General features: G+C 50.4%; 1 protein-coding gene across 1 annotated transcript in view; it reads left to right on the top strand.

Annotated features, from left to right (window-relative positions):
* Positions 1-10,217, top strand: part of Rtn4rl1 (reticulon 4 receptor like 1) — a 79,758-nt gene extending 69,541 nt beyond the window's left edge. Inside the window, exon 2 of the mRNA XM_070027477.1 lies at positions 7,141-10,217. Within this exon, the coding sequence (XP_069883578.1) occupies positions 7,141-8,462 (1,322 nt within the window). The 3' untranslated portion in view covers positions 8,463-10,217. The remainder of the gene's footprint in view (positions 1-7,140) is intronic.
* The last annotated feature ends 10,644 nt before the right edge of the window (positions 10,218-20,861 follow it).

Here is a 20,861-nt window from a genome sequence, read left to right as displayed (position 1 = left end):
CCTCAGCCCTAGGCACATCTGTCCTAGGAGACCCCTGTCCCTGGCTAGCTCTGGGTCCTCCTTCCCAGAGTCTCCTAAAATGGATCCAGAGGAGCACTTCAAGTCTCTACTCTTGTCTTAAGGCTCTGTGTCTCCTCAGAATTAATGAGAAAGCATCTACTTGGAGCTGGGCCCTGGGCCTAGGGTTTTGTGAGCATTGCCTTTGAATCCTGCCCCTCCCCACACCCTACCCCCTTTCACCATGAACTCAAGAAAATGCCTGAACTGGATGTTGATGGCTCATACCTGTAATCCTACCTACTCAGGAGGCTGAGATCTGAAGATCAAGGTTTGAAGCCAGCTTGGGGAGGAAAGTCAGTCTGTAAGACTCGTTTTCAGATAACTAGCAAAAAGCCAGAAGTAGAGCTGTGGCTCAAGTGGTAGATCATTGAGCAAAAACAAAGCTCAGGGACAGCACCTAGGCCCTAAGTTCAAGCCCCAGGACCAGTATTTTTTAAAAAAGGAGTTGTCTGCCTCACCTAGCCATTGTCGCTGAGCTCTGGTTGTATGTACGTAATCCTGTCCTCATGGAGTCAGCACTCAGCAGCAGGACACAGAAAGTTAATAGACATATGTGGTGTATGAGAAGAGGGGGTAAAGTGAAGCAGGGAAGGGACACCTTTCAAACAGGCTGCTCAATGGAGGCCTTGCCAAGAAGGTACTTTGGGCAGAGCTCAGCAGACACTCCGGGCAGGGTTCCAGGTAGAGGGAATAGCACATGCGAAGGCTGGAGGTGGAGTGCCTGTGGTGTGTAGGAGGGACTGCAGCAAGATCAGTACGGCTGGGGAAGGTGGGGCCTCTGGGCCATGGTACAAACTTGTGAGTGAGATGGGAGCCATAGAGAGTCTGGGCAGAGGACTAGCATATTCTGATTCAGATTTGTCCTGGGTCTCCCTGGATGCTGAGTTGGAGGAGATGTAGGGGCAAGAGCAGGGGCAGAAGGGCCTCTGAAGAGGCTACTGCTATAGTCCAGGTAAGCAGTGAGTGTGGATGGATGCTGGATGAATTCTAAAGTTGAGCCCACAGAATTTTCTAGAAGATGGGTGTGGGGTAAGAAGAAAGTTCTAGCTAAGGTGTTTGGCTTGAGCAGCCAAAACAAAGGAGCCTCCTTACCTAAGAGGGAGAAGATGTAAGTGGAGAAGGCTAGAGGGTGGGGGGAAGAGCAGAGTTTGGTTTGGATGGATTTTTTGTTTCTTTGTTTGAGTCAGTACTGGGATTTGAACTCAGGACCTGGGTGCTATTCTTTTAGTTTTGTTTTTGTTTGTTTGTTTTTTCTCAAGGCTGTTGCTCTACCGTTTAAATCACATCTCTACTTCTTTTGGCCTTTTGGTGGTTAAAGTCCTTTCCTGCCTGGGCTGGCTTCAAGCCTTGATCCTCAGATCTCAGCCTCTTGAGTAGTTAGGATTACAGGCATGAGCCACTGGTGACTGGCTTGGATGGCAATTGCTTTGGACAGATGGAGATGTGGGTGAGGTGGGTGGATACCAGCATCTGCAGTCACGAGGACCCCGCACTGGAGCTTTAAAGGGATTGTTCCCATTTTACAGGGTGAGGAAAGTAAGGCTCAAACAAGTACCAGGATGAGGTCTTTAAGCAAAAGATTCAGGATTTGAACCCAGGTTTCTCCAGCTCCAAAGTTGATCTGCTCCTGCTGTTCTCTGCCATGGTCTGGAGGATACTGGCCACTCTGCTCCCCCACCCCCCAAATCTAGCAGAGAGGCCCTGATTAGAGGAGCTGGCTTTCTTATCTCCAGTGCTGGGCTAGGCTGTGAGGGGGTGGAGTGAAGGGAGGGAGTAACTCACCAGGAAGAGACCTATGCTTAGGATACAAGTGGCATAAGTGCCAAGTGGTTTGAGGCGCCAGCAGCCCCCTGAGTGCAGCCGACCTGGCCGGTGGCCACCGTGCACTCGGCAGAGAGCACTGGGTTAGCATTGATTAGCTTGGAGAAGAGTCTCTGGCCAGGCTGGGGGGAGGGTTGAAGGACTACAGAGCCGGAGGAATCGACCACATGGCTGCTGACCGGTCTCCAAGCCTCAGAGGGCCCCCTTAGACCTGCTTAGCAGCCATGAGGATACAAGCCATGGGACAAGGAAGGAACAGCCCCTCAGGCGCTGTAGTGATCAAGCCTGGGACCTCAGGGCCTGAAAGGGCTGGCCAGCCCTCAGCTGCCTGCATGCCTTGGGGAGCTGGGGTCTGGAGTCCTCTGGGTGGGGCCTGGCCCACTAACCCCACTGTTCTGCTCCCTAGCCATGTGGCCTGCTCAGGTGCTGACCGTCTGAGACCCTCATTTCCTCCTCTGTGAAATGATGCTGCTCCCAATGGGCCATTGCGCGCAGTTGGACTGGGTCCCCCTCAGTTCTCTTCTTGCTTCCAGGGGCTGGGAAGAACTGGTCCCCTTCCACAATAGTCATCAGACTTTGGCTTGGGACAGAGGTCTGTTGGTGCTGGTCCCAGTGTCAAGATCTCTGGTCACTCCAACCCTGGGTTGCTGTCCTGGCCAACTGAGCTCAGGTTCCAACTTCCTGGGAAATTCTGCCCAGTTAGAGGGCCCAGGTGAAGGATGGGGGTGGAGGGCACTCCTTCCTGCTTTCCTGGCTCGATGCCTTTGCACACAGTGCATCCTTTGTATTTTCTTTCCTACCTCTGGGATTGAACATAAACCATCTGGACTGGCCTTGGTGCAGTGGCCACCTGGGCTCAGGTCTTGGTTCTGCTGTACATCGTGCCTCTAGCCCAGCAGTAGAGGGTTATGTTTGCAGGGAGGAGGTGGGAAAACAGTGCCAGCTCTCTTGCCTGTATCGCCTCTGTGCTGGGTGGCATGCTCAGCCCTGAGCAGACCTCTGCCATAGAATCCTAAAGCAGCCCCATGGGCAGGGACCCCTCTCAGGCCCATTTCCCAGATTACATACTCCAGGATGCTGAAGAACTGCCCAATCGCCATTAACTGGTGATCAAATAATGTCTGAAGATGGGATGGAGGTGACAGGTGTGTTCCCAAGCCTCCTCCCTCAACTTCCCCCAGGCTCTCTTGCCAGATGTTTACTCTGGGTCCCGGTGCCTGGTCATCCTGCCTAGTATTGTGAAGACTCACCTGAGTCATGACTGGGCCCTCCCTGTGCTGGCACTTCTGACTCTCTGAGACTCCTGAAGTGTGGTGGGGAGTGGGGGGAGGAGGGAATAAGTGTTGAATGGAGAAAAGAATGAATGAGGCTGCAGAGAGGTGGTGAGCTCAGACGTGGTGTGGGAGGCTGGGAGTTTGGCAGTTGCTAAAAGGGCACCACCCAAAGGAGGCAGGCAGGAGGAGGTCTGGCTTGCTTTCTTCAGTTCCCTCGGGCAGAACAACCCCCCACCTCCCACCCTATTTAGGAGGGGCCCTGATCGTTTGCAATCTTAAAATGTACAGCGAAATCTCCAGGCGATATTGTTAGTACATTAATCAGGCAATCAGCGGGGCAGGGCTCCCAAGGGCTGCATGGCAGGGGCATAGGGAAAACTATGGCAATAGGGTGCTGGCTGTCTCCTAGTGAAGACACCAGAAAGGTGACAATCTAGATCCTGGTTCAGGTAGTGGAGACAGAAGTAGGCGAGGATGGCTAGAGCATTGAGTCCAGAGTCGTGAAGACACCAGCTACCAGGGCAGGGAAGCACTTAGCAGAGAGCCCCCTGCCCACAAATGGAGGGGCAGGGGGATCTGGCACAGACACGGGCATCTGAACAGTATTGGAGGGCAGAGAGCAGCTGCCTTGGGCTCAGATCCCAGCAGCCCCCCCCCCCCCGCTTCTGGAGGAGCCTTTCACTGTCCTCTGGCCTTTGGATGGAAGCCACTGCAACATATGGTCCCTGTGGCCTTGTTGCCCCAGACCCTAACAACATAACACCATGTTCTTTCTTGGGATAATAGGGAACAAGAGTTTGGCCCTTGCACCAAGACTTGGCTAGGGTCCCTTGTCCTCTTGTGGCCTTCTGAGAGGAAGGGGAGGGGCCTTCCCTCTGTCCTGCCTTTGGATCCTTGCTTCTTGTAAATGTTATAGTGCATTCACAAGATTTTCTGGTTGTTTTTTTGTTTGTTTGTTTGTTTACTAATCTGAGTCCCTGATCTGCTTTTTTCTGTATATTGGCATCCCCTGGAGGTACCTGCTTTCTGTCTGAGGGGTACAACTTTCCATGGGCCCCTAACTTCTCCTGGGGGCCTTACAGAGACAGAGCAATACCAAAGGTGGGAAAGGGCCGCTCCCTCTCTGAGGATCAGAGGAGCACAGGCAGAAGCCCTCTGTAAACTCCAGTGAGCTGTACAAATGTCGAGTGGGATTAGTGCTAAGCCTGCCACAGCCCCCCTTCCCACAGCTGCAGACTGAGGGAAGGAAATTCCTTTGTGTACACAGGACCACCAGCATAAGCCCTACCATGTCCCCTTAAGCACAGTGAACACCAGGAATGCCCTTGAACCAGGAGCCTGGGCTCTCTCTGGAGTGTCAAGGAGAGGGTTACACCTCGCCTCTGGGAAGGTGAGACTTTCCTAAAAGAAAGCAACCTGGGCAGGGAGGGGTGTAAGCTGAGCTTGGAGGCTCAGCCCTATGAAAGGGGTAGTCAGTGGGGTTGGACACTCCCAGACTGAATGTGGAGGCTGAAAGGCCCAGGCAGGCTCCCTTTGGGCTGACAGGGATTTGGAACTTAGGCTCCTACTGCATCCTGTCCTTGCCTTTCCTCCAGGGCTGGGACCCCTGAACAAATGGAGGTGAGAAGTAGGGACTGGAAGCCACACACAGGTTTCCAAGGGAGAGGCTGGCAGACATCTCCTAGGCATGTTCTGAAGGTGGCCATAGACTTGGCCTAAACAGTAGGCTGTGCAGCAGCTGGGTGACCGAAGGCCCTGCGGAGGCCACAGAGAGCCTGACCTGACTCAGAAACGGTCCTGTGCTGTGCTGCCACCACCACCAAGGTCATAATTGCTCTGAAATCACAACTGAACCCAATTATGCAAAAACTAAATTATGTGCAATGATTTTTATGTGCTGGAAACGCTGGGTAGACGCTGGGTGATTACAGGGGGGGACGGGAAGCAGCTGCCACTCTCTGGGAGCCCCTAACTCCCAACAGCTGGGAGCTGTCACTTATTTATGATGCTGTTTCTGCTAGGAACAAGGGGGTAGTAGTGGCGATAAGACCTGCTCGGCCAGGATCCAGGGCAGTAGTTGTCCTGGGAGCCCAGGTGGTGGGTGGGGGAGGTGGCCAGGAGGGTGGCGTCTCTCATTATAAATACTCTGAACACAGCTGGCAGGAAGAAGACTCAGCTGAACTGCCCAGGGCGCCTTGGCTATCCCAAGAGGCCTGGCTGAACAAGCCACCAGATAAGGGGCAAGAGGCCAACATAGCCAGGGGGAGGTGGCTGCCCAGCTCTCCGGGGTGGGTGTCGGCAGGCCTGGAGCCTGTCCTCTCCGCCCTGGCGCGTCTGCTGGGCTGCTTGGGGCAGCTGTGACCCTGGAAAAAGGCAGGTAATGACGATCGTCTGTAATGAGGCTACTCAGATAATGAGCGTGGGGCTATTACCCGACCACAGGCTGGACACATCCGAAAATAAATTATTTTAAGGATCCATTAACGAATGCCTAATTAATGCCCAATTAGAGGGAAGCTACAGAGGAAATGCTCTGGACAATCAAGAGGCAAGGCCTGGTTTTGCAGCTTCAGCCTGGGAGCTCAAGTGAGATGGGGAGGGGGAGGGCAGAAGGTGGGCTGGGATGGGGGATGCTCCATCTGGCAGAACAGGTTCATTCATCAGCCCTGGTGCCCACACCATTCCCTCAATGACCTGGGCCCTCCCCCATACAACTGTCCAGCTGAAAGTTACTGCTACGTGGATTTTAGAAATGAAGAAACTGAGGTACAGAAAGGGTGTTGCATATTTGAAGATATAGATGACAATGTAAATGAGATTTCTTTTCTTTTTTGTCAGTCCTGTGGCTTGAACTCAGGGCCTGGCCACTGTCCCTGAGCTTCTTTTGCTCAAGGCTAGCCCGCTACCACTTGAGCCACAGAACCACTTCTGTTTTTTTTTGTGTGTGTGTCTGTATATTTGGTACTGAGGAATAGAACCCAGGGCTTCATGCATGCTAGGGAAGCACTCTACCACGAAGCCACACTCCCAGCCCTAAATGAGACTTCTTTTGAGGTACACTTTGGTGTTATTCATGCATGCTTTGCTTGTTACTAGGAACATTTTTCTTTGTCAGTCATGGGGCCTGAACTCTGGGCCTGGGCACTGTCCCTCAGCTATTTAGATCAAGGCTAGCACTCTACCACTTGAGCCACAGTACCACTTCTGGCTTTTTCTGCTTATGTGGTGCTGAGGAATTGAACCCAGGGCCTCATGCACGCAAGGCAAGCACTCTACCACTGAGCCACCTTCCCAGCCCGGGAACATTTTTTTGTGTGCACTAGAACTGGGGCTTTAACTTAGGGCTTTGTACTCTTGCTTGGCTTTTTCATTAAGGCTGGTGCTCTACCACTTGAGACACAGCTTCACTTGCAGCTTTTTGCTGGTTAATTGGAAATAAGAATCTCCAGGACTTTCATGCCTAGTCTGGCTTCGAACCTTGGTCCTCAGATCTCAGCCTCCTGAGTAGCTAGGTTATAGGCATGAACCACCACAGTGCCCAGCTTTATTTAAAATAATTTAGATAAAATGATTCCTCGGGACACCAGATGTGATACTTTGTTAGAACTATTGTCCATGATGGTAGATAGTAGTAAACAAGTAGCAGGCCTGTGACCAGAGCCAGAGGCTGATCATTTTGGTCCACAACTGTGGGCCTTCATAGCAGCAGGGCCAATAAAGATGAGGAGGCTCAGCTCAGCTGCTTGAGGTAGAGCTTAAGAGGCTTGAGGGGCAGAGCTAAGGGGATATTGGAATTATCAGGGTCCCCAACCCCAAATTTACCATCCAGCCTAAGAGACACATGCTACAGTATGGTCAAGAACAGACCCTGAGGAGGGCAATGGAGGAGAGCCCTCTGTCAGTCCCCATCCCACCCTCCTCGCCCGTCTGTCTCTCCGATCCCTGGGCAGCCCCTGACTGGCTGTGCTGTCTCTCTCCCTGCCAGGGTGCTGTGTGGAGCTGCTGCTGCTGCTGCTGGCTGGGGAGCTACCCCTGGGTGGCGGCTGCCCACGGGACTGTGTGTGCTACCCAGCGCCCATGACTGTCAGTTGCCAGGCGCACAACTTTGCTGCCATCCCAGAAGGCATCCCTGAAGAGAGCGAGCGCATCTTCCTCCAGAACAATCGCATCACCCTCTTGCAGCAAGGCCATTTCAGTCCCGCCATGGTCACCCTGTGGATCTACTCCAACAACATCACCTACATTGATCCCAACACCTTTGAGGGCTTCGTGCACCTAGAGGAACTGGATCTCGGTGACAACCGGCAGCTGCGGACGCTGGCACCTGAGACGTTCCAAGGCCTGGTGAAACTTCATGCCCTCTACCTCTATAAGTGTGGGCTTAGTGCCCTGCCTGCGGGCATCTTTGGCGGCTTGCACAGCCTGCAGTACCTCTACTTGCAGGAAAACCACATTGAGTACCTCCAGGATGACATCTTTGTGGACCTGGTCAACCTCAGCCACTTGTTTCTCCATGGCAATAAGCTGTGGAGCCTAGGCCAGGGTCCCTTCCGGGGCCTGGTCAACCTGGATCGGCTACTGTTGCATGAGAACCAGCTGCAGTGGGTCCACCACAAGGCTTTCCACGATCTTCACAGGCTGACCACTCTATTCCTCTTCAACAACAGCCTCTCAGAGCTGCAAGGTGAATGCCTGGCCCCCCTGGCAGCCCTGGAGTTCCTTCGCCTCAATGGGAACGCCTGGGACTGTGGCTGCCGGGCTCGATCCCTGTGGGAATGGCTGCGGAGATTCCGAGGCTCCAGCTCTGCTGTCCCCTGTGCCACCCCCGAGCTGAGGCAAGGCCAGGACCTGAAGCTGCTGAGGGCCGAGGACTTCCGGAACTGCACAGGGCCAGCATCGCCACACCAGATCAAGTCACACACACTCACCACCACTGACAGAGCTGCTCGCAAAGAGCACCTCCCCCATGGCCCCACCAGAGACAGGGGCCATCCTCATGGCCATCTTCCCGGTTCCAGGTCAGGCTACAAGAAGCCAGGGAAGAACTGTACCAGCCACAGGAACCGAAACCAGATCTCTAAGATGGGCGCCGGCAAGCAGCCCCACGAGCTGCAGGACTATGCCCCCGACTACCAGCACAAGTTTGGCTTTGATCTCATGCCCACAGCACGGCCCAAAAGGAAGGGCAAATGTGCCCGCAGGACCCTCATCCGTGCCCCCAGTGGGGTGCAGCAGGCCTCCTCAGGCACTTCCCTAGGGGCCTCACTCCTGGCTTGGATACTGGGGCTGGCGGTTACTCTTCGCTGAGGGCCCAGGGTACCAGCACTCGGCACTGCCACATGTCCAGCAAGGAACAGCATTTCTTTTCTTTTCTTTTTGTTCACAAGTGGAGGATCTGCTGGGTTTCAGGAAAAGGCTGATAGAGCCTTCAGCTGCTATCTGGACCCTACCCGGTGGATTATAAACCCCAGTGTACAGCCCTAGACGGGAGGGGATTAGCACATCTCACCCAGCTGCCCCAGCCAGCCTCAGCCAAGCACCCATGGACAGTGACTGCTCCAACATGGCACGTGAAGTGAATCCTCTCTTGGGAGCTGGGCTCTGTGGAATCCTGATCATTTGAGAGATCATCGAAAGGGACCCACTGTTCTTGGAGGAAGCAGGACTCAGAACAAACAAGGCTCACCCAGAGCCAGCTGGGTCGACCAGCAGTCTGGGAACACTCAAGCAGGTGGCATCTTGGCCCTTTCCTGAGGCCATTTAATCGACTTGCCCTGAATCTAGCGCTATGTCACCTTCAACCCCTCCCTCAGGGAGGAGGGGGGAGCACCTCTCATTCCTGATGTCTCAGGCAACCCTGGCAGACCCAGGTTCACCTGCTGGGGTCCAAGAACCAATTACCAAAGGAAAGATCATCAGAGGCTGAAATTTAGAACCTTATCACATGCAATGAGATTCTCACAGAAGGTGCAGTTTTATACCTATGTCCACTTATATATATATATATATATATATATATATACACACACTCCACATCTATCTATATATATATATACATACAAAATGCACAGGTTCCCTGCCCCTCCCCCAGCCACTCTGTTACCAAATTGTATGTCTTATCATCATGTTTATAAACTATATGGATTGTACTGGTGATTTCTAGCAAGAAATAAGTTATAGAATTTTTGCCTAGAATCCCAGCCTGGCAACAATAGTCCCTATGTAAGCTGGGCTTATCAGGGCTAGGGGCAAGATAACAATGATAAGGGTTAGGGAGAAAGGGAGGCAGTGAGAATCACTTCAGGGGACCAATATTCTTAGACATTTAGAACATCACCTTGTTTTTATATGCAAACACAAGCCTGTCTGGCGCCCTGAAGCACCCCATCACCCCTACTATTGAAGCTGTGGGAGTCAGGATGACACGTGGGAAGCAGTGTGTTGGATGTCAGGGAGCCAGGTGCTCGGAGCCATCTAGACAGAAGGAGAGGGATGGGGCTTGGGGGTTTGTAAGCCAGCAGGCAGGGCAGCATCCACAGTGTTAGTCCAACAGGTTGGACAGTGTCTTCAATCTAGCATTTTGCAAGTGATGGTCAAGACAGGCCAGATGATTAAGTGGAAGCGCAGGCTGGGAGCATGGCTCAGCTGCTGAGTTTTACCCTGAGGCTCTCTGGTGGGTGACCTGGCAAGGGCCCTGTGTAGCTTGGTAGGAGGGCACCAGGAGGTGGCCTTCACAGCAGGAAAATGACGAGGGCTTTTCAAGAACCATCTCCTGCATTATGGAAGCCTCCTCTCTTCTGACTCCTCTGGATATGGCTGGGAACAGGCAGAGGTCAGAGGGCTAAACTCGGAGGTCAGGCGCTGGGACAGGTCGCCTGCAGGGAGCTGAACAGATAAGCTCTGTCAGGTGAGAGGGGCTGCTGGCCAGGGGCCCAGGCAAGCACAGTCCCGTTTTGCTCTTTGCACAAACTTGAGTTCCCCGCCAGAGAGAATGTGTGTGAGGAGTGAGAAATGCTGAATCCAATTAAGAGAGAAAAATAATAATAAATTTTTTTTCTTGGACTAGAACCTGTTTTTCATTTCCTAACCCCGCATTCCTGATGGGTGGCAGATCTTGGGCTTTGGTGGGGTGGGCGAGCCTGGCCAGGCACAGATCTAAGAACACAGCATACTTGTTGGCAGAAGGAACCATGGGGGGCAGGGGCACTGTGACTCACAGGGACTCACAAGAGCAGGTACGTATGCATGCGCACACACACACACACACACACACACACACACACAACTTGTTCTCTCTTCCATCCATCTTCTCTTGCCTGCAACAGAATATGATTCACTTCCCACATTCTGGCTGTACTGGGTCGACACATCTCTATCTCCAGAGCAGACTGGTCCTGGATCTTTCCTGGTCTGTTCCCATGAGCCTCAGCAGCAGCTGCTGAGGTATTGATTCTCAGGAGGCTGGAAGGGAACAGCCAGTTCCTGGGGCCTAGCGTTTTCCAGGAAGCCAGGGACTGCCTGGGACAGCAGCAGACAGACCCTGGAGGCTGTGTCTTCCTCTCTGGTAGTGAAACTGGCCAAAAGTTGAGGACTGATTTCACCATCAAGCTCTGGACATTCACCAGAGGGAATCTAGTGACAGCAGGACAAAACATCTTAGACTTGCTTCCAGCAGTTCTCTTCCTCTGACCCAGACCAGTGCCCCGGCATAGTCATCCCTTAGAATCAAGGAGGTTGTTAGGTTGTTGATTTCATTTCCAACCTCAGACAGCAAAGCCCTCAGTGGGAAAATCAAAAGTTTAAGCAGTTTATTAAATTCTTTTTAAAGACTTAGTAAGTCCTATACCATAGAAGTAAAATGTCAGGAGGAAAAATGTTAATGTCTCATAAAGCCTCTGTTTCTGTCCAGTTCAGCACAGTCTCTGACTGCCCACTGTCATTACAGGCCCATCAGCAGGGCCCTGGGTGCTGAGTGTATTTTTAGTAGATTTCTCCTTTAGGAGGGAGGAAGCATGAAGGCAGCTCTGTTGAAGATGACATCACTTGTCACTCAGCAGCTCGTAGGCCAAGCAGTTATGATGACACCATTGCCTAAACATAAAAGCAAGGTGACAAATCAGGTTTACTTGAAGCTGCTCTTTACCAGATCTAGCTGCCCCTGAGTCATCTGAGAGCAGGGTACTCAGATTAGAACAATGTGTACCCTGTCATCCTGGGGTTCGAAGTCACCTGTCTGCTCTTACTGAGACCTGTGCTCTGCCATCTTGGCTCAAGACTTTTTGGCTAATTATAATTCTTTTTTTTGGGGGGGGGGTCCGGTCGTGGGGCCTGAACTCTGGGCCTGGGCGCTGTCCCTCAGCTCTTCAGCTCAAGGCTAGCACTCTACCACTTGAGCCACAGCACCACTTCTGGTTTTTTCTTTTTTGCTTATATGGTACTGAGGAGTCGAACCCAGGGCCTCATGTATGCAAGGCAAGCGCTCTACCACTGAGCTACCTTCCCAGCCTATGATTCTTCTTTTTAACTATCTGTTTTGAGGGGAAGACTAGGGTTTGGACTTAAGGCCCTGTGACTGTTAGACAAGTGCTTTACCACTTGAACCATTCCTCCAGCCCAACTTAACACTTTTTGAGAGTCCCAGAAAGAATCTTCCCTCCCGTATCCTCTTCCTTTCCCTCCCATCAGGCAGTCCTCTGTCTAGGATGGTGGGGATGCAGGGAACCCAGAGGGAGGTCCTGGCTGGCCCTTGGTGGTCTCACTCCACACAAGCTCCTCCTATGACCCCAGAACTTGGCTTGGATCTCTACTGTGTGTTCCACAAATACTGGTCAAAGGCCTCCATGTAACATGACTCTAAAAGTTGCTCAGAGCTTAGATGTGGGCAAGTATCCCTTCCTTTCTTTTTTTTCCCTTTGGCAGTACTAGTGTTTGAACTCAAGGACTCAGACTTGCTAGGCAGGAGCTCTGTTGCTTGAACCATACCCACAGCCTTTTATTTTTGCCTTAGTTATTTTCCAAGTAATGTCTTACCTTTGTCCAGGGCCAGCCTCAGAGAGCCTATCTCTGCCTCCACCTAGCTCAGATTATAGGCTTGCACCACCATGTCTGGAAGGTACTCATGTTTCTAGTATAGGACTAAAGTCTGTATTACCACTCTCCCCTCTCTAAAATGAGGAATTTGTTGGGTTTGGGGGAGTCAGAGGATTTCCAGGAGGTAACACCTCTCTGGTCTCTGCAGATGAAGAGTGGGTCAGAGAAGAGCATAGAGAGAATACCAGGAGAGAGCTGGAGGCTCCAGGGTGTCTAAAAGCAGCAGCCAGCTGAGACTAAGCACAGTATTTGCTGGGGTTTTGGGAGACTAGCCTGGCAATGGGGAAGCCCAAGTCCCACTCAGAAACTTGGACTCTGTCTTGGAAGTAGAAGGAATGTGTGGTTCTGCCATTTGAGCTCTTCCCATCCCCACACCCCCAGCCTTTCTACAAGCACATGGCCCCCCTGGTGGCACCCTTAACCAATATCCCTCAACAGAGGGTTTCATCATTGCCACTTGCCTCCTGTTCTCAGCCAAATCCTCCATGCCAGCAAGCTGGAGCGCTTGCTGGAAATCTGCCTGGGCCAGAGTCCCATTCCCAGACACCTGCTGCTTCCAAGCTCCGAATGCATTCCATAATCATTTAGTCTCTGCAGCCTCCACTCCCAGCTTCCCCCATCCCCTGGCCATTTCCACACGTGCCTGCTCCTCAGAACTACGGGGAGTCTGCAGGACCGCTCCCCTGAACTCCGTCTTCACCCCTCCCCCTCCTGCCAGGCTCAATCATTACCAGGGAGCCAGAATCCCACTTAGCAAATGTTTACTCCTCACCTAGCTAATCACTCAGCACTCCACAGCCCATAAGAGCCCCCTGGAAGCCTGAGCTCAGCTCTGAGGATGCTGGGGATTCAGGAAAGCTTCTCGGAGGATGAGGATGGACTGCAGGGCCTAGGCTCAGAGAGAATGAGTGTGTTGGGCAGAGAGTTGGAAATCCTCAGCAAATTCTCCTTTGTGATAGCGCATATGATACCATGTGCCCAGGCTGTCCTCAGCTATCCCCCTGGACTCCCCAAGGCCTCCCAAATGTTGACCTGGAAGGAATCATTCTTTTTTCCGTGTGTGTGTGTGTGTGTGTGTGTGTGTGTGTGTGTGTGTGTGTGTGTGTGTGTGTGTGTGTGTGTGTGTGTGTGTGTGTGTGTGTGTGTGTGTGTGTGTGTCCTGGGGCTTGAACTCTCAGCCTGGGCACTGTCTCTGAGCTCTTGAGGCTAGTGCTCTACCACTTGAGTCACAGCTCCACTTCTAGCTTTTTGTGGTTAATTGGAGATAAGAGTCTCCTGGACTTTTCCACCTGAGCTGGCTTTCAACTGGGATCTTCAGATCTCAGCCTCCTGAGTAGCTAGGATTACAGGCGTGAGCCACGGATGCCCAGCTAGGAGACATTCTTTATTTGTGTACCTTGACACAGAGTTTCACTATGTAGTTCAGCCTGTCCTCAAACTGATCCTCCTGCCTCTCCCTCCTGAGTGCTGAGATTACAGATGGGCCCTACCATGCCTGGGTTGTCTGTGTATATTTGTGGATGAAGGAAGGATGGATGCACATTTTGACAGTCCCATCTACCACCTCTTGAAGTGTCCTGACCTGGCCACAGCTGCATTTGGGTTCAACAGCCCCAGCCTGCTTTCTAGCTTCCTTTTGCAGGATTTTAAAGGAGCCATCACTCCATCCCATGCCACCAGTCCCCCACTATCAGCTTGTAATGGGCCAATTTTCTTTTGCCTTCTGTCTACTCCGAAAAATATCTCAAGAACCTTTGACTGTGTGTTATAATATCCTTTACAAATCCATGCTTCATATCTCTTTCTGCTCCACTAATTGTCCCTTTTAACTCACTATGCTTCCTGTATAAATCTCCCGGTCTCCCCCTTTACAGGCTGTTAATAAATACGAGCTCTAACAAAATATACATAAACATCCATTGTTGGCTAAATAACTCACAACACAATTAAAAAGCTAGAAAAGGAAAAGAAAGAGGTTCTGCAAAACCGAATGCCCACCCCTCGAGTTCCCCTTGCCTTCCCGAAGAAGGCTCTAGAATCAGGGTAGTTTGTGGCCCTACAAAGGCCAGTGGGGGCAGGTAGCAATGATGCCCCAGGAGACAAAGAAGTGAGGGGGAGAAGGAGAAGCTGCAGGGCATATGAACGGGGCTTCCTGCAGGAGCAAGGAGGGGTGGGGACAAAGGAGACCCGATGTGGGGAGTGGCAGCGAGTTTAAGCGGGATTTCAATGAGTCCCTTACCTCCAAAAGAAGTGGGTCAGCCTTCTCCAACAAATAGAGCCAGCCCGCACTGCTGTGGCCCACCCCCCACCTCTCTCCTTTCAGCTCTCATTTCTCATTAGAGCCGTTAGTCTCTAAGCACTGAGAGGGTGGGGCAGGCTGTGCCTTTGTGTCACTGGTTTCTATATGGCAGTGTGCACACTAATGGCATGCCTGAATGGCAGAATTTGACTTTGCTGCTACAAAATGTGCTCGGGTCACAGTGCTTTCCAAATTGGCTGAGGTTCCATACCACCCCCTGCTCCTTTACCCTAGCAGCTTGCTGCCCCTGCCAGCCTCAGCTTCTGCTGCTCCCTCCGAGGGGCTCCGACAAGAGAGGAAGCGAGACGTGTATTAAACTCTTCAATCTCTGTAAGTACCATTCCCCAGGAGACCTACTCGGAAGAAAAAGGCAATGCCAGTGCTCAGGACCTAAATATGCAGGAGGTGATGGGAGCCTAGAGCCTCTGTGTCACCTCCCCCTGTCCCTCTGCTCAGAGGTCAGTCATGGGCAAGACAACGATGTTTTCTGTGTGGTGGCATCCAGGGGGTTGCTTACTGCTCCAGCCAGAGAGACCCCCACAGATCATCACTAAAGAAGATTTTCTCCGTGATGAGGGACCAGCTGGTCACAGCCATGGGCACTGGATGGGCACGGGAAGGTGGTCTCTGAGCAAGACGTGCACAGTGATACTGCAGAGAGTCAGTGCAGCTCCATGGGGGCAGTTGTATGGATAAATGAGAGGCAAGGAATGATGGAGACAGACAGGAGGGCACACACAGAGAGAAGCATTTTGTACATGCACGTGTACACACACACACACACACACACACACACACACACACACACACACACACACACAGAGGCATTGCCTCCTATCCATTCTCCCTCATGCAGCTGAGTGAGGGACATTCATGAAGATAATAGATCTGAGTACCAACAATGTACCAGGCCCTGGATCCCTCCATGCACAAAGCAGGCTCCCCATGTACAGGATACATCTCAGCTGAGAAAGCAGCCAGAAACCAGAATCTCCTTTCATTGGATTGCAAAGGTAGTCTTCAGGAGACAGTCCGAGGGGTCCTATGGCACTCTGGAGACAGAAGCCTGCTGGTAACCACCATCGGTTACATGCTGATAACTGCCATGGGATGTGACAAGGTGGCAGATCTGATCTCATACCAGAGCCCAGGCATTTCCCACTCATGGGGCCCTGAAGGGCTTTGTCTGACTCCCAGGTGATGGAGGCTCCAGAGAAGCCGAGAGCTTAGTCTAACTGATGTGCTGCTGTCTGGTGCTTACTGGAGGCTTTGAACCTCCCCCCCCCCGCCCCGCACCCTCAGCCAAGCCACATTCACATTCTGCCCCTGTACCAGAGGTCACCGAGGTCTCCAAGGTGTTTTTACTCTTTATTCAGGTGCGAGAGCCCCAGAGGCACTGAGGTTCCTGACCTCTGGTCTCGGCTGCCACTGGGAGAGTCTCTCACTGTTTTATCTGTGGCATTTCAAGTGCCACCAAGCGTCTGGCACTTTGCAAGTCAAAGGTACAAACTCTTCTGAATTTCCACACCAGGAGCCACCCCCAGGCTGGTTTCTTGGCTATGGCTGGAGCCCTTCAGAAGAGAGACTCAGACCTACCTTAAGTGGTCTCACAGCATAAAACCAACACTGCATAAAGACTGGAGATTCTAGACAGGTATTGCACAGGACTCCTGATTGCAAGCTGCTGTGAACTCCAAGCCTACAAGCCCCACCTCCATGCCAAATTTATCCTATCGCTGCCTTCTCTCCCTCTACAACACTCTTAGACAAATATCCCACCCAGACTCACAGGTAGCGCCTGGGGGGAGGGTCTCCCTGAAATTCCTCCTGCTGATCCTCCTCCTCTGACCTCACCCTGGACTATAAGGCTGGCCTCAGCCTCACTAGGGGCCACTGGATGCTGTCCCCTGTTTCTGCCTTCTTTGGCCTTTTCATTCAGCAAAGGTTTCATTTCTGGGTTACTGACCCACTTTAGTCCCTGCCCTCCAGACAGGCCGCAGACAGGCCATGACCCTGTCTTTTTGAAGACCTTTTCTCGTCCATAACCTCTCCAAAGGCCAGTGGCAAGTCAAAGGGAGAAAGGAACTTAAGAGTCCCACAATATTTCAAGATTTGGAAGCCCCTCACAAACATGACCTTATAGCCATTGAAGTGTCTCCTCTGGGGAGGTTTAATTATAATTCTCACTTTGCAGATATAAAGAAATTGGCTTTCTTGTGCTTCAGAGCCTTCCTGTCCTTCTTTTTGCCAAGTGGAAGGAATTCAAGTGTTTCAGACAGTGCCACCAGTGATCCCTGTTCCAGATGCCCATGGCAAGACAGGCCCATGCTGGGAGAATCTAGCTCTTCCCTGAACCCCAGGAACTTCAAGCTCTGAAGAGGCGATTTGCAGAAGCCTTAGAGAGCAAGTCAGATCTGTCTTCGTGCTTTTCTTCTCTTCTCGTGTTTTCTCTTTTCCTCTCTTTCTTTCCCTTTTTGGTCAGTCCTACGGTTTGAACTCAGGGCCTGGGTACTGTGCTTTTCTGCTCAAGGTTAGTGCTCTACCACTTTGATTCATAGCTCCACTTCAGGTTTTTGAGTACTTAATTAGAGATAAGAGTCTCATGGCCTTTCCTGCCTGGGCTGGCTTCAAACCACAATCCTCAAATCTCAGCCTCCTCAGCTTTTCTTAGAGGTTTACTCTTTTGCTCTGTCCCATCCAACTTCCCCAAACAAGGTAACCAGGATTGCCAACCCAGATGACTGAAGGAGCTAGCAAGAGCCCCAATCCTATCTTGTCTGCCTTGGGATTTGAACTCAGGACCTCATATTCTCTCCTGGCTCAAGGATGGCTTCAGCTACATCTCTACTTCTTCTGGCTCTTTGCTGGTTAGCTGGAGATAAGAATTTTTCAGATTTGTCTGCCTGGGCTGGCTTCGAACCTCAACCCTCAGATCTCAGCCTTATGAATAACTAGGATTATAGGTATGAGCTACCAGTGCCCAGCATCTCTCAGTTTTTTGACAGTTGAAGCTGGATCCCTGTTTCTTTGTTGTTGTTGTTTTTTTTTGGGGGGGGGGGGTCCGGTCATAGGGCTTGAACTCTGGGCCTGGGCACTGACCCTCAGCTCTTCAGATCAAGGCTAGCGCTCTACCACTTGAGCCACAGCACCACTTCCGGCTTTTTTCTTTTTGCTTATGTGGTGCTGAGGAATTGAACCCAGGGCCTCAGGCATGCAAGGCAAGCACTCTACCACTAAGCCACCTTCCCTGTTTTTGAAAGAACCTCATGGTTGCCAATAACTATGGACAGAGAAAGAACCTTCCTTCTTCAGGGAACATGAGGTTTCCACCGTGTAAAAGCAAAAAACAAAAAAGAGAGAGAGAGAGAGGCAGGAGGTTGGGTCTAGATTAGATTATTTGCCTAGCCATGTGCAAGGCCCTAGATTGCAGCCCCAGTCTGCAAAACAAAAGAAACTGTTGACATTGAAGTCTTCAAGAACCACTTAAAATAGATGTGCCTCCCCTTCCTCCAACCCCAGTGGCTCCATTTTCTTATAACTCTGCTACACGCATTTTGGCTAATTTATTTTGAGCCTTTTCTCAGAGATTTTGTGAATCTCACGACTGTTCTGGGAATTTGTATTGTCTTTTCATTGTTTTTGTTCATTTGAAAAATTAACTTAAAATCTTCATATTGAGTGATAGAGGGGATGACTGGACTGGAATACATTGTAAATGTGCACGGAAATGTCACAATGAAATCTCTTCTGTGTAACTAATATATGGTAATAAAAAAAATCTTTAGCTGGGCACTGGTGACTCATGCCTATAATCTTAACTACTGAGATCTGAGGATTGTGGTTCGAAGCCAGCCCAGGCAGAAAAGTTCCTGTGATACTCTTATCTCCAATAAACTAGTCAAAAACTGGAAGTGGTGCTATGGCTCAAGTGATAGAGCCCTTGCCTTAAGCACAAAGAGTCTTAGGGACAGTGCCCAGCCCTGAGTTCAAACCCAACAACTAACCAAAAAAAAAAAAAAAAAGTTGAGAGATTTTTGCAGCCACAGCTCCATTTCTGGCTTTTTGGTGCTTAATTGGAGATAAGAGTCTAACAGACTTCCTTCCCAGGCTGGCTTCAAACCACTACCCTCAGATCTCTGCCTCCTGAGTAACTAGGATTCCAGGTGTGAGCCACCAGCACCTGGCTTTCTTGCTTGGCTTCTTTGTTCAAGGCTAGCACTTGGGCCATACACCTACTTCTTGCTTTTTTGCTAGTTAATTGAAGATAAGAGGCTCACAGATTTGTCTGCTCCAGCTGGTTTCAAACCTTGATCCTCAAATCTTATCCCCCTGAGTAGCTCATATTGCAAGCATGAACCTCTGGTGCCTGACACATTTAAATTTTTAATTTTGGGGCTGGAAATGTGGCTTAGTGGTAGAATGCTTGCCTAACATGCATGAAGCCCTGGGTTCGATTCCTCAGTACCACATAAACAGAAAAAGCCTGAAGTGGTGCTGTGGCTCAAGTGATAGAATGCTAACCTTGAGCAAAGGAAGCTCAGGGACAGTGCCCAGGCACTAAGTTCAAGCCCCAGGACTGGCAAGAAAAAAATATAATTTTGTTTTCAGGTAATGATGCTGAGCACCAGTGGCTTACACCTGTAATCCTAGCTACTCAGGAAGTTGAGTTCTGAGGATCACAGTTCAAAGTCAGCCTGGGCAGGAAAAATGTGAACTCTTATCTCCAATTAACCAACAAAAAAGACAGAAGTGCCATTAACAACCAAAAAAAAAAAAAAAAAAAAGCCAGAAGTGGAGCTATGGTTCAAGTGGTAGAGTGCTAGCCTTGAGCAAAAAAAGTTCAGGGGCAGCACCCAGGTCCTGAGTTCAAGCCCTATAGTACCAGAACAGAGAGAGAGAGAGAGAGAGAGAGAGAAACTGTTGATAAGGAGTAAAAGAAAGCATCTAGTATGGGCAAAAATTAAAAAAGGAATGGTTACTTTTTCTGCTTAGCTATTGTATTATTTTTTTTTTTTTGGTCAGTCATGGGGCTTGAACTTCTGGGCCTAGGCACTGTTTCTGAGCTCTTCAGCTCAAGATGAGCACTCTACCACTTGAGCCACAGTGCCACTTCCAGTTTTCTGGTAGTTAATTGGAGATAAGAGTCTCACAGACTTTCCTGCCCAGGCTGGTTTTGAACTGCAGTCCTCAGATCTCAGCCTCCTGAGTAGTCAGGATTGCAGGCATGAGCCACTGGTGCCCGGCTGTATTTATTTATTTTTTATTAAAAATATTTTTTAATGTGGTACCAAGGAATGGAACCCAGGGCCTCATGCATGCTAGGCAGGCATCTGCCACTAAGCCACATTCTTAGCCCCTGCTCAGCTAGTTTAAGTGTATTTTTTTTAAAACATTGGCCTGAGAAATGAAAGATGAGAAATGTCTGTTCAAATAAAGGTTCTTAATCAGAATCACCTCCAAAGCCTGGGAGGGATGATTTGACCTTTCCTTCCTGACCTATAGGGGGCACTCTGCCTAGGGGCAGCTTATCCTTGGCTGTCTGTGAGGGAAAAATGCTTCAAAAGCTTCAAAGGCTATGGTAGAAAAATAGTTGTTTTTGACTAATTTGACTGTTTAAAGATGAAGATCTTGCTATATAGAACAGGTTGGCCTTGAACTTGTGATCCTCCTTTATCACTCTCCCAAGAGTTGGGATTATAGGCTTGGCTCTAGCACATCCAGATCCAACTTGATTTGGACCAAATTGCCTCCCTTCTTATTGTCTCACTCCAGGGAAATGAAATGGTGGGGAAGGATTAAAGTCTCCTGGAGGACTGTAGCAGAATTTAAGCCCCGGCACCCTGCTTCTTTTCCATCCTAAAAGCCGTGCAACTGGTAGAAACAAATCTCCCCCGAAACTGTGTTTTCCAAATGCTAGTTTGAGGACAAGGGGAGCCTGTGATTGGCAATTTCACCGATTTGCAATGAAACATTAATGTAGTAGGCTTTTCATTAAGCCAAATTTATTCAATCTAAAGATAATCCTTTATTCCAAAATTGCATCTTTTTATTTGGTTGGAGAAGGCAGAGGGTGTAATAAAAAGACCTTTCTTTAATGAAAGGGTCTTTAGTTGGCCAAAGAAAATATTGGCAGCCAAAGAAGCCCCTCCAAAGTTTTTCTGGAATTTTACAGCTCTGTGGGATCCCCAGATTCTGCAAATGGTAGTTCTGGGGAAGTCTGGTAGCACGCACCTTGCTTTTTTTTTTTTTTTTTTTTTCATGTGAAAAAGAATTTATTAGGCACAGAGGGTGGCTGGTGGCCAGTTACAAAATGGTTC

The sequence above is a fragment of the Dipodomys merriami genome, unplaced genomic scaffold, assembly GCF_024711535.1.
Source record: "Dipodomys merriami isolate MVZ:Mamm:240054 unplaced genomic scaffold, mDipMer1.0.p SCAF_19, whole genome shotgun sequence".
Lineage (NCBI taxonomy): Eukaryota > Metazoa > Chordata > Mammalia > Rodentia > Heteromyidae > Dipodomys > Dipodomys merriami.
This window is presented reverse-complemented; position numbering and strand designations above follow the sequence as displayed.